Source organism: Stenella coeruleoalba (assembly GCF_951394435.1).
Source record: "Stenella coeruleoalba genome assembly, chromosome: 10".
NCBI classification, from domain to species: Eukaryota; Metazoa; Chordata; class Mammalia; order Artiodactyla; family Delphinidae; genus Stenella; species Stenella coeruleoalba.
The window spans coordinates 102,648,745-102,661,727 of NC_137156.1; the positions used below are offsets into that span (position 1 = coordinate 102,648,745).

Sequence of the window (12,983 nt, forward strand, 5' to 3'; positions counted from 1 at the left end):
CGGAGGTTGCCAAGCAGATGAAGAGGGCAACCCAGGAAGTGGGAACAGCATAAGCAAAGGCACTGGGGCAGGAAAGTGCTTGGTGCATTCTGGGAGTCACTGTATGGGAGGGATGGTGGCTGGGAATGGGGCTGGAAAGAGTCGGGGGCTAGATGTCACCCAGGTAGTACCTGAGCAGGTAAATACTCTGGTTCACGGTAAACAACACTACACCACCTCCGGTGACCGCAGGCTCCCAAGATAGGTTATCCCAGGGTCATTTCGTTTACTTTGTTTAGTAAGATTAGGGAAGTCCGTGATTTGCAGAGGTTTCTAGGAAAACTGGTTGAAATTGTTAAAATAACTCGGCACTTAATGAGAGCAGCTTTATTTACCTGGGAAATTTCTCCTCTGGGGCTGACTGGGCTCCCAGAGAGATCACGCTACAGAGTTCTCTGTTCTGTGCAGTGTCTGTGGTTTTTCATGGCATCCGACACTCAGATAAATAAGTTCTGTTCCATACGGAACCCACAACTCACCCACACGCAGGCTGTATGCTGGACAGTCCCCATCCCTGCCATGCCATCCCAGCAGCGGGGGCTTGTGGCCTGGCAGGTAGGACGCTTGGGTCAGGGTCACTGTTTCTAGGACCTGGCCACATGCCTGCGCTCATCCCTTCGTCTCTCTGGGCCTCAGTTTCCCTGTCTGTGGAGTGAAGGATTGGGCTGGAGGGAGGGTCACAGAGCTGTGGCTGTGACATGGGGAGGATCCTTTCAGTGATGCGAAGAGTAACTTACTAGTGATCAACAGACACTAGGAGGGAAGCTCGGATGGGCTTGACCATAACCTGTTTTTGTGGCTGTCATAGGACACAACCTCTCACAGAGTGGCCCAAGAGGCGGCTTCAGTACAGTCTGGCCTTTGGGGCCTCTGCGGACTGGCTCTGGTGGGCTTCAGAGTCTCCTAGAAGATGCTAGAAAACCTGTAGTCCCTTGGATTGTTACGTCTATCGTGGATTTCTTCATTTCCCTGACTTTTAAAACAATTATTTAAAATTTTGCAAACACTGTAGTTCTAAAGTGCTCCTTCCTCCTTCCCACCCTGTGTCCCAAGCTTAGAGGGCAGAGCCGTGTCCCCAGGAATCTCTGGAACCCCCGTTTCCCTTCCCAGAGGCAGCCACCAGTACCCGTTTCTTGGGTCTCCTTTAAGAAACAGCCTATGAGCGTATTATGCTACGTAAGCATACTAGTGTTCTGTATGTTTTATTGTCTGTACATTTCACGCTTGTCTGCACTTTTTGTCACGATGTTGTGTCTCAGACCGTTTGCTGCAAGTGTGTACAGTGCTGCTGCCGTTCTTTTAACGTAGGGCTCCTCTGTACTGCAGTTTACATAACCAATTGACAGACGTTGTCTGTGTCCTTCTCCACGTTCTGCTGTTACAGACAACTAACACCCTTGGACCTGCGTCTTTGTGCACCTGGGCAGGTAGCTCTCTCTGTAAGTGTCTGTTCCGAACAGTGGATGGTCCCATCTTGTGGCCCTCTGTCTGAAGGTTGCCTGGCCCGGCCCTATCGTTTCGATCACCATCTTCCCCATGACACGTGGACTCTCTTTCCCAGATCTCGTCCACAGCCCTGACGCAGGGAACGGGGGGTTGGCTGAGCAGGCAGAGAATTCACGTGGAGCTAATGCAGAACTCCCTCAGGGGAGCTTCATTATGTCAGGCTGACAAACCTTTTCTGTGGAGAACTAGACAGAAATATTTCAGGCTCGCGAGCCCTAGTCTCTCTTCAACTTTGTTGTGGCACAAAAGTATCCGTAGACAATACATAACGGAATGAGTGTGACTTTGTTCCAATAAAACTTTATTTAAAAAAGCATGCAGGGGGCTGGACTTGCCCCCAGGCCTTAGTTTGCATTTGATTGATTTGCCTGGGCACCTCGGTGTCCCAGCCCTATAGTGGGCACAGGGGATGCTGCAGAGAAGGACGCAGGCCAGCTCTGCCTGGCAAGGACAGCACAGTTCCTCTGCCCCTGGCAAGGAACCGGGGAGCATGTAAAGGGAGTTTCTGACTTGGATTGGGGGCCAGTCAGGGTGGCTTTCTGGGTAAAGTCACATTGAAAGCTGAAACCCAAGTCCTGGCTACCAGCCAGCACAGTGGGGAGTGTTGCTTGAGGTTCGGCGAGGGCCAGAAAGAGGAGCCAGACCAGGCCTCACAGGAGGAGGCCTCTGGGAGACGGACTGCAAAGGTTGGCCTTTGGGGGCATGCGTGCCACATGTCTGGTCAGAGGAGAGCAAGGAGGCAGTGGAAGGCGGGAGGCTGTCAGAGGCCCAGGAGATGGGAATGGAGTCAGGTTGGGGGCATGTGAAATGGGCCAAGGTAAGTAGGTTAGGACTGAAACCCAGGTTGATACAGTGAAAGTCAACATTTTCATGCACTTCTGGCATCTTCCAGCCTGTTAGGTGGGCTCCTACTCACCTCTCAAGGCCCAGCCTAAATGTCCCTTCATCTTTGGAGCCTTTTGTGGGGGCAGAGTTACAGGCGACTTCCTCCAGACTGTCATATCATCATCCCCAGGGACACTTGTCACGGCAATGTCTCCCCACTGTGCCTCACAACAGCAGCCTGGAATATGCGCTGATGCATGTTTGCTAAATTAAAGGAAAGGGCACGGTGGATTAGCCAGCGGAGAGGCGGCTGATGAGCCTTGCTTTACAGCTAAGGAAACTACGGCTCAGAAGCCTAAGCAGTTTGCCCAAATGGCACGTGTAAGACTTCTACCCAGTCTAGTCATTTCTGCCCGGCAGAAAAATTGGCTTTCTCTACCTCTCCAGGCTTGGCTTTCTCACTTGCCTCACGAGTCCTTAAATTATTAATCTGTGAGGAAATTAACTGAGAGCCAGAAGCAGAAGTCACACTCTGCAGGAAGATAAAAGGAGAGAATGAAAGAGGCATTTGGTTTCCAGGGACTCCATCCTCTGGTAGTCCAAATGCTTACAGGGAGACTCAACGCCGTTTTTCTAAATCCCAGCCGGAACTATGTCGCCAAGACTATCCTGGCGGGCGGTGAGGCCCTGGGCCTGGAGAAGTGCCTGGAATTCTTGGAGAATCCGGGTCGTGAGGCGGTCAGAGCCCATGTCTGGAGCGCTCCAGCAGCTGAGGGGCGACGCTCTTGGCTCCATTTATTACAGCCTATTTTTAGAGGGCAGTTCAAGTGGGGGTGGGACTTCTCCACCCCCCTCCCCAACTGGACTGTTTCAACCCTATCAACTATATCCCCTCCCATCTCCCCACCCCCAGCCAGCATGCAGCATGTGAAGGTCTTCTTCCAGAACACTGTGTGGAGGGGCTTTTGTCCATCTTGATTCCAGCCGTCCTAGTAGCCGTGAGGTGACACCTCACTGTGGCTTTCATTCGCGTTTCCCTAGTGACTAGTGACGTTGAGTAAATTTTCACGTACTTATTGGCCATTCATATATCTTTTCTGGAGAAATGTCTGCTCAGGTCCTTTGCCCATTTTTAAATTGGGTTATTTGCCATTTTATTATTGAGTTGTAAGAGTCCTTTATCTAGTATGGATACTAGACCCTTATTTGATGCATAATTTGAAAATATTTTCTCCCATCCTGTGTCTTCATTTATTTTCATTTTATTTTTTTCCGAATGATGACCTTTATTGTTTAAAAGAAAAATGCTCCCACGCGTCTGATTTCGTCTTTACTTAGGGCTTTAAACACCCAGCTGGTTGTTTGTAGAGCCGAGGCCGCCTGTGCACCCTGTAATTTTTCCAACCTCGCAGGTCGAGGCCCCGGCGGTCACGGGGTCAAACAATGCCAAAAGGCCTCCGCTGTCTCCGAGACCCACTTGGGGACCCCTGCCCGCTCAGGTGGCGCGCGGGACTTCCTTCACAGGTCTTCATTTATTTCTAATGTAGCAAAGAAAACATCAGAAGTGAAGAAGAGGCATGTGGAGATGGGCTGTGGATTCCTGCTCAGCCTCCCGCCTGGGAACCCTGGAGCACTAAACTGGCTCTAGGGCTTGCCCTTTCCCCGGCCGTAAGCAGGGCCAGCCCAGCCCTCTCCCTCCACTGTTGTCCACCCGCCCCAGTTCCCCATCTGGGAATAATGCTCCTCAACGGGCCCGTCGCACCACCCCCTCCAAATGAAAGAGTCAGAAGGGCACAAGCGGATGCCCCTGCATACGTGGCTTCCCACAGCTTCCTGACCCCCGCAGACCTGCCGGCTGCCTGGCCCTCCAGGAGATGTACCTGCGGGTGGGGCGGCCCAGGACAGGTGGGGTTTTGATCGTGTCTTTCTGCTTGAGGTCTCCCAACTACATTTGGGCATTCCACAAGTGTGGGTGCTGGGCACTGTGCCTGCCTTCAAGGAGCCGGAGGACAGACGATACAAAAAATGTGCAAACTGAGAACAGCAAGGCGTGATTGCTTCTAGGAGCCTGGGAGCCTCTCAGAGTTAACCCCGGTAAACTGAGCCTCAGTTTCCTCTTCTGGAAAGTGGGGTCAGTAATAACTCCACCTGCATCACAATGTTGTCTTGAGGACCAAATGTCAGTAAAAAGCTCTAAAATGCTAATTAGTATTACTTTAAGCTTGCCATGGGGGTCTGGAAGTTGTCTCTGGGTGAGGGGAGGGCAAAGGGTTGGGTGGGCTTAGGGAGAAAGCAGCAGCTTCCATCAGATCCTCCCCCAAAAGTCCCCTAAAGGGTATCCCCAGCCTCAGGCTGGGACCCACTCCCCTATCTCCAGGGCAGGGGTGTCAGAGCCCAGACCCGCACTGTCTGGGAAAGCAAAAGCCCCGTTTTATAAACTGAGGCCAAAGTCAGGAGTGGCAGAGCTTGGCGCCGTTGGCAGAGTAGGCTGCAGTTGGCTGGTTTGGGGTTTTGTATTTGTTGTGCTTACACGCTTGGGAGGGACATATGGCTACTGGGGGCTCCGTCTTGGAGGGAGGGCGCAGCCCTCCCAGGAGAAGGCCCATGTCTGGGACAGGGTATGATGCCGCCTTGGTAGAATCCCGCTCCAGCTCGCGGCCCCGCCCCTCGCTCCCTCCCGCCCGCGGCACGGCCCCCACCACGGCCCCGCCCTTCGCCCCTCCGCCCGCGGTCCCGCCCCTCGCGCCTTCCTCCCGCGCCCGCGCCCACGGCCCCGGCCCCGCCCCCGCCGGGGCCACATTCCTCCGGCCTGGCCTTGCGCTGCGCCAGGCGGGCGGCGGGCGGCGGCGGGGCGGACTCGGCTGGCCTGGGGCTCGGACTTGGGGTCGGGAGCGGCGGGGACCTGCGGGTGCTGGGCCGGGCGACCCGAGGTGGTCGCGTGGCGGGCGGGCAGGGCGCGGGCGGTCGGGTGTCGGCCCGGGTCCGGCCGCCGCTGGCCCGGCCTGGGTCCCGGGCGCCCGGCCCCGCCAGCTCCCTCCGCGGCCGCCATGTGGTGCCTGCACTGCAACTCGGAGCGGACGCAGTCCCTGCTGGAGCTGGAGCTTGACAGCGGGTAAGGGCCGGGGCGGGGCGGCCGGCTGAGCGGGGTGGGCTTGTGCTGTCGTGCAGCGCGGGTCCAAGTGAGTGTGAGCGAGGGGTTGGGGGGTCCGGGGGCAGCGCTCCCCGTTAGTGTGCGTGCGGGCCAGGAGCGGCCCGAGAACGGGGGAGGGTGTGCGTTCGCGCTCGTCAGCGACTGTCGGTTGGGAGCCCGTGTGGGCGAGTCTCGTGGGGAGACCACTGGGAGTTGGTATCCGGCGCAGGCGGCCCGCAGGGGGCCGGGAGTTTGTGGGAGGGAGCGTGGTCAGCGGGCGTCTGTGCTGTGTCTGGTGGCAGGCCGGCGGAGGTGGCAGGCCTGTTGATGCTGGACCCTGGGCCTGTGTCCGCTCTGTCGGGAGGCCCCCGGGGAGAGTGTGCGGGGCTGTGCGCAGGTGCCCGGGTGTGCTCTGGCGGGGACGCCTGGCAGTGCACCGGGGCACCTGGAGCAGGAAGGTCGAGTTCTATGTGGCTGCTGCTGTGTCTGAGCGGGGCTGCGAGGGGGCCGCTGGTGGGGTTGGGGGCGTCTGTTGATGTGTGTCTGGTGCGGCCCGGGATGGAGTCTGGCGGGCATGATTGTGTGCCCTAGAGATCATCCCTCTTCTTCGGGGCCTGCGGGTGGCTGGCTGAGCGTCCAAGGGCCTGTGTTTATGGAGAGAGAGGGAGAGAGTGTGTATGTGCTGGGAATATCGATTTCCTCGCTCTTCCCGCCAGCACAGCTGCCCCCTGAGCTGTCTGCAGGCCCCCCGGAGGAGCAGGGCTGTGGGGCGGAAGGGATTTGTTGACAAACTGTCTTGGCTTGTGTCGGGCCCCTTGCGGCGGGAGCCCATCTTCAGCCGTTTGATCTCCGAGTTCAGAAATTCTGCAGCGTGTGTCTGGCAGCTGCGCTGAGAACACATGTATGTTCCTCTCCGCGCCCCCCAACCTCACCTCAGGGGCCGGGGCCCTGGGACTGAGGCTCCACGTGGGGTTGTGGGGTGTGGTTCCCAGGGACCATGGCTACTTGCGTCTGGGGCGGAGGCCAGGCAGGCTGCAGCTGCAGGACCAGCTGTCTGGAGTCAATGGCATCAGTCCGAGAGTGGTGTGGGGGTGGGGGGTGTGGGGGGTCATGATATTCGCATCCCACACGTGCTGGTGCCGCTGCCGTGCGCAGCTGTCCACCCCGTATTCCTTTGCATTCTTGTCCTTGCGGTACCGCATCCCCATGTTGCAGGGGAGCAAACTGAGGTTGAGCCTTCTGTTGTCAGCACCAAGGCTCTGTGGTGTGAGTGCCTGCTGTATACAGTCCCTGCTCTAGGCACTGGGAACACAGCAGTGAGCAAAACTCAGAGTCTTTGTACTCCTGGGGCCACAGGCTGGCGGGGACACGGTAGTCGGCATGCTCTGCTGGCTGGGCCTCCTCCATCGCCAGCAGAGAGAGCCTGAGGAGTCTCTGCGTCCGTTAGGACTTGTCCAGTGCCACCCTTCCCGTTGGGATGTCCGTGGCCACCTCTTCTGCATGTTCCTACGTCCTGCATCTCTTCTCATTGGAAGTCCCTCCGTGTAGCCAGTCTAAATCTTCCAGATATAGAGAAGCCTGCTTGGGCCCTTCTGTGGTCAGAGCTGGTGATGAGCAGCTGCTCCTTGGTCTCCGCCGGGCCAGGTGCCCTGGAGATTAAGCCCTACTCAGGCCCAGCCCGCAGCTCACCCTCAGGCCTCCGAGCAGGTGGGGCCCATTTGCTGCGGAGTGCCTGGGGGAGGGCGGGAGAGGATCAGCGCAGCCCTGGCCTGTGGTGGCTTAGCAGGGTGCTCCTTGGGCTGGCCAGCTTGCCCCCAGCCCAGAGTCCTTCCGGGAGGGCCATCTCCCCGTCTCTAAACACAGAGACGACTCAGCAGGCTCCAGAGGCCTCGGGACACCCCCAGCGTGTAACAGGTCCAAGGCAACCTGTCCCGGCACGGCCGCGCCCCCCGGCCAACAGCATGCCTGGCACCTGTCCTGGGTGCTCTGCTCTTCGAGCCTCTCCCACGCTACCTTTCCACATGGGCACATAGAGGCAGGGAATCCAGGGACATGACCAGAGCATTATAAGGCGAGCCCAGAGTAGAACCCACACGATCTGATGGAGGCCTGCGGAGGGTCCCTGCCAGCCCTGCCGCCATCCTTGGGCTTTCGCTCAAGGAAGTCGGACTCTGAGCTGGTTGTGCTAATATTTACACAGCTTTGGTTCCGAAACACGGACAGGACTGCCGGCTGCACAGTCAAACAGCGTGATGACTAGACAAATAGGTCCTTCTGGAAGAGTATGGACAGGGCTCCAGGCGCTCAGTATACACGTGTGCGCGTGTGCGGGTGTTATCTGGCTGGGCTCTGGAACGTGCCATCGTGGTTTGCTGGGAGAATCCGTGGGTCCAGGGCGGCTCAGGGCGTCAGGAAAGAAGGGCTTGGGGAGGCGGACAGCCGTTATTCCAAACCCCAGCTCAGCTCTGTGAGTTTATGCAAGTTTCCACACCCTGCGAACCTCTGTTTCCCCATCTGTGACAGGGAGTGGTGCTGCTGGCTCACGGAGGGGCCCGAGGCCCTCCCAGCGGGCGGCTAAAAGCCCTCGCTGCGCTGGCTGCCCCGTCCTCGGTCAGACGCACAGTCGGCCCAGGTCAGCTCTAGGTGCTTCCCACCACCAGGGACCCATTGGATTTTCTTCCTTCCTCTTTTGTAAATTTCCTCTGCATTATGATGACGTGTGGAATATCCGCCCAGTAAGCACGGAGGCAAGGCGACAGCACAGGGCTGATGGGTCTGGACCCAGCCAGGAGAGAGTCCTGTGGAGATAGCCCGGGTGCCCTGGAACTGTGTGTTCCTGGGGGGCGGGGGGAGGGTGTGCAAAGGCTGTTGAGTGTGATTTATCATTTGTTCTCAAAAAGCAAATCGTAACGAGTTTAAAGGCCATTACAGCTCTTGAAGAAATCGTCGGTGTGGCCTTAGAGAATCTGGCTGTTCCTGCTGCGTGAGGGGAAAGTGGTGGCAGTCGTGGTGGAGGACGTGGCGTGGTAACTGCTGCTCGTCTGCCTGCTGTGCCTGCACTTGGGTTGGGCGTGTGCCCCCGAGCCCCCGGCTGTGCTTCGTGCTCGGCCGTCGCGGCGAGCAGTGCACCCGTGGATGTACACGCTCTCCGGCCCGGAGGGCACTGTGTTCTCTGGAGAGACGTGTGCAGCCCCGGGGCAGCCACGTCACACTTCCTGTGTTCCTTTATTCACTCACCAAGCACCTGCTCTGCCAGGCCCTGGGCTCGATGTAGGGGAACCAGACTACTCGTGTGAAGCCGTGAGCCCCGGGGCCTGGACCTCGGGGTTGCACAGAACCCTGACTCTTCCCAGCTGCGTGGCTTCAGATATATTGCCTCCCCTGTCTGAGCCTGGATTTTCTCATCTGTGAGGTGGGACCCCAAAGTACATTGTGGGGCCTGTGCAGCTTTGCCTGGTGACTGAGGACCCCTGGTACATGCCCAACAAGGAACGGCAGCCCTCGGCCCATCATTACGTATCCTCAGTGCTTTCCTTCTTGCTGGTTTCTGGAGTCTGCATGGGGCGCTGGGCCTGGTCCTAGTTGCTCTGACTTTAATAGCTTTTAATGCCTTATTCGTACATGGCTGTGGTTTCTCTGCTCCTTGATGGAAAGGACTGTTCTTTCCATTTCATTTCCTTGGTTTGCAGTTTCCTAACACGAAGACAGTTTCATGTGAACTTAAGGCCCAGGTGTAGAACCATGGCCAGAGTCCCCTCCCTCTTTGTATAGATGGGGAAACTATGACGACATTGTTTTTTCCTCTTTGTTCAAAGGTTGGTATAATAATAATGACAGCAGCGGTTGCCATTTGGTGAACTCTGTACGAAGTACTTAGTTCTCAAAGCAGTTTATGAGAAAGAGCTTCTGCTGGGCCCATTTTTCAGTTGGGGGAAGGTTACATGCCTTGCCCAGGGTCACCAGCCAGTAATCCCGAGAGCTGAGCTTTGAACTCCGTCTGCCTGGCTCTGAGGTCTGCACTCCTCACAGCCAGGCTCTGCTCCCTCTCGGACTAAATAATCTTCAGCAAAATATGTCACATCGCAAGTAGAACCTTTTGCACCTTTCCCAAACCACAGAACAGGAGTCTAGTATCCCCTGCTCTGAGGATTCCCAGAGTGTCCCCAAACGTGCCAGCTATAGGCAGGTTGATGACATCCCTCTCCATTCTCCTAATGTCTTGACAGACCCCAGAGCTACTTCCCCAGACACTCCAGCAGGATGCTGGAGGATGCCCTTGGTCCCAAGTACTTGACGCATTTTGAGGGTAGCACGCTTACCCCCAGGCCAGTCTCAGTGTGGCACGGGGTCTCAGGGACAATAGCCAACTTCCCCTGCCTTGCTGAGGGACCCGTGCGAACATAGCTGGCCTGTGCATGGTGAGGAAGCCCAGAGGCCTTTGACGTCATGAGGGGACACACATGCATGTGGGCTGTTGAATTCCATCCCATGGGAGGAGAGGAGGACCATTAAAAAAACTGGAAAATATGAAAGAGTCCCAGCTGGGAGGCAGCCTCCTCGTCTGGGTTTCCTGAAACGGCTGTGGTCCAGGCAGGGTCCGTGTCTGTCTGCCACTGTGTGCACTTTCTTCCCGATGCCTGAAGATGGAAGATGGAAGCAAACAGTGTTTGCTTTTCTGTCTCTGGCTGGGAGGCTCGGTGGTGTGAGAACTGGATGCAGTCGTCCGAGTGAAACATGGTGCCTTACTGTGTTATAGAAAGAGCTCAGTAAGTATCAGTTATGGTCATTGTCAGTGTTATTATTTATCCTGATTATTATCCTGATTATTCCAGAGAGAGGAGGCGTCCCTGGGAGCCCTGGCGTCAGGCATCATGTCACGTCCCCTTTCTGGGCCTCGGTTTCCACCTCTGTGAAGACCGCGGGACCCCTGTGGTCATTTGCTGAGGGAGGACGTTTGGTCCAGCGGTTGGGGGGCAGATACTGTAGCCTGTGACCCTGCCCTGGGCCTCACACTCTCTGTGATCCTGGGAATGTTCTTTAGCCTTTCTGTGCCTTGGTTTCCCCATTTGCAAAAGGTGAGTGACAGTAAGAGCTCATTACATGAGTTGATCCACGTAATCGTGTCATGTAAACACCTGGTAGACGGTAGCTTCTCACTTTTTCAGAGTTGAGGGGTTCCACGGCGCTGTTCCTCGAGAGGAATGGATGGCCCCTCTTTTTGACTGCAGGCAGGGCCAAGGCTGCTCGTGGTGCACGGCGGCGGTGACTGGAGGACCCAGATCGCAGCCTTGGTGAAGGGCGACACGCCCCGTGGGCTTGTGTGTGTGCTCCTAGCCTCTGCTTACAGCTGAGGATTGAAACCTCCCACGGAGGATGGACAGTGGAGTGTTTTGCCCAGAGACTGGGAAACGTGCAGCTGGGCACCTGCAAGGAAGGGGAAGGGCTTGGCTGGGTTTGGTGGGTCTGGAGTTGGCACAGGTCTGATCCAGACTGGAATGGGCCACAGAATAAAAATGGTAATATCTGACATTCGGGTGGCCTTTGAATCTTACACACACTTATCCTATTTGAACCTCCCAAGAGCCTTGTGAAGTATTATTCCCATTTTATGGACAAGGAAACTGAGGCGAGAAAATGAAAACATATTCAAGTTTTGTACGATGTAGATTTGGTCTTCAGGTTAAAGTATACCTTTCCCCCTCCCTGACCTTACTGTGGCGAGGGCTTGGGCTTTCAAGAATGGAGGATGAGGCAGAGGCAGGAAGGGGCGGGGGGCAGACAGGAATGTGTGGGACCCCCCCCACCCCAGGCCAAACAGCAGCACTGGGTTCTCCCAGCAGCCACGTGTGGAGAGCACAGAGTCCACATCGCAGTGGGTGCGGAACCCTTGCAGCTCTGGCTAGTGACCTGGCATCTCATAAACATGTTTGCTGGCCCGTGAGGTCACCCGCGAGGCCACCCGGCGTGAGAAGGGCCCTCCGGGTCCCCTGACAGTGTCAGGACGGCTCCCCCGCGGAGGGGCTGGTGGCAGTTGTTCAGGAACTGCCGGCTGCTCCCGGGTTCTTATGAATCGGTCTTATTTCCCCGTGTAGACCCTGGACAGGCCCCAGGGTAGCTCAGTGCCGTGCTGGGGCCGGAGAGGAAGTGATTGGGAAACGGCTCTTTCCTCTGCCGCGAGGAGGGCGAGGTGCGGCCCTGCAGATGCGGCTTCTCTGTTCCCTCCGGCCTTGACTTTCTCAAAGCCATAAATCAAATGTGCAGGGTTTGGGCTTTTTCCCCCATGCAGTAAAAATGGCAGAATGGCCCAGGAAGATGCTAGGCCTTGATGTGGACGGCAGATTCTTGGCACTATTTTAAACTCGTTCTTATGGAAAACTCCAAACATATCCAAAGTAGAGAGAATGGCCGAATGGTTCCCATGGGCAGTTTTACTTCCTTGCCTCCGGATTATTCTGAGGCAAGTCCCAGACATTTTGCTGATTTTAAATCAAGGACCTGTCGTGCGGTCAGCCTCACGTCTGGCAGTGGAGATGTCGTGTGGCTGGGGTGGGTCCCTGGGGCACATCCGCGTTCCTCCAATGGCCCTTGGCTGTGGTGGCCCAGCCTGGGAACCCAGAGCCTGGCCCGGTTTCCCGGCCTTGAGACCCGAGTGACGCCAGCCCCCGGGGGAGGCCAGGCCTGCGAGGCCCCTCCGTCAGGTCGTCGGGTGGGATGCCCAAGGCACTGGCCTTCACCCCGCAGGCCCCCAGGCAGGACTGGGCTCCCTGCCCAGTGTCCCCACGGGGCCCTGCCTGCTGCCCCAGGGCTGCCCTCGCCCGGTGGTGGGGTAGCAGTGGCCCCTGTCCCCCCACACAGTAGCCTCTCATCTTGGCTGGCCTCTGGGTGGCCTGACACGTGGCCCCCAAGTGCTCGTTCCTCTGGCTTAAGAGACATCCACATGTACCACTGCAGCTCCTTCCAAGCCCTCGTGGCCAGCCCCTCTCCCACCCGGGCCTCTACCAGGCCCTCGTCCCTCCTCTGTGTCCTGAGGCTTCTACCCTGGCTCCTTACGGCCTCCCCTCCCCAGATCTCCCCGCCCGACCCTGGCTCGGGCTCCGGATAGAAGGCTGGAGTCATCCTGACACCCACCCCCCCTCACCGCCCTGCATTGTGTCTCAGCCTGGCACACGGTGGGTGCTCAGGAAATATGAGTTGGTCTGGTCCTTAGGAACATGTTAACATATCCCTGTCACCGCCCCAGCGTCTGACACAGTGCTGGGCACACAGAGGGTGCGCAACCAGATTCAGTTAAAAAGCCACAGTATGCCCGAGTCCCACCCCACTCCTGCTCTGAACCGGTGCCCACCCAGTCAGCGCACCCCGCACTCTGCTCAGGCGGGAGCTGGTCTTGGGTCACATGGTCTGACGCCGGGTTCTGAGCAAAGGCCTCTCCTTAAGGTCTCTTCCCACTGCCACCCACCCACCGCCTTCCAGCCACCCGGTC

At 57.3% G+C, this 12,983-nt stretch overlaps 1 protein-coding gene across 6 annotated transcripts in view; it reads left to right on the forward strand.

Annotated features, from left to right (window-relative positions):
• The window catches only part of IQSEC1 (IQ motif and Sec7 domain ArfGEF 1), a 331,046-nt gene that overhangs the window by 259,434 nt on the left and 58,629 nt on the right, over positions 1-12,983 (forward strand). Inside the window, exon 1 of one of the 6 annotated variants that reach the window (XM_079934547.1) lies at positions 5,148-5,482. The exons of the other annotated variants lie outside the window; for them this stretch is intronic. Coding sequence (XP_079790673.1) covers positions 5,418-5,482 — 65 coding nt within the window. The 5' untranslated portion in view covers positions 5,148-5,417. Of the gene's footprint in view, positions 1-5,147; positions 5,483-12,983 lie in introns of those variants that run through there. 6 annotated transcript variants of the gene reach the window in all.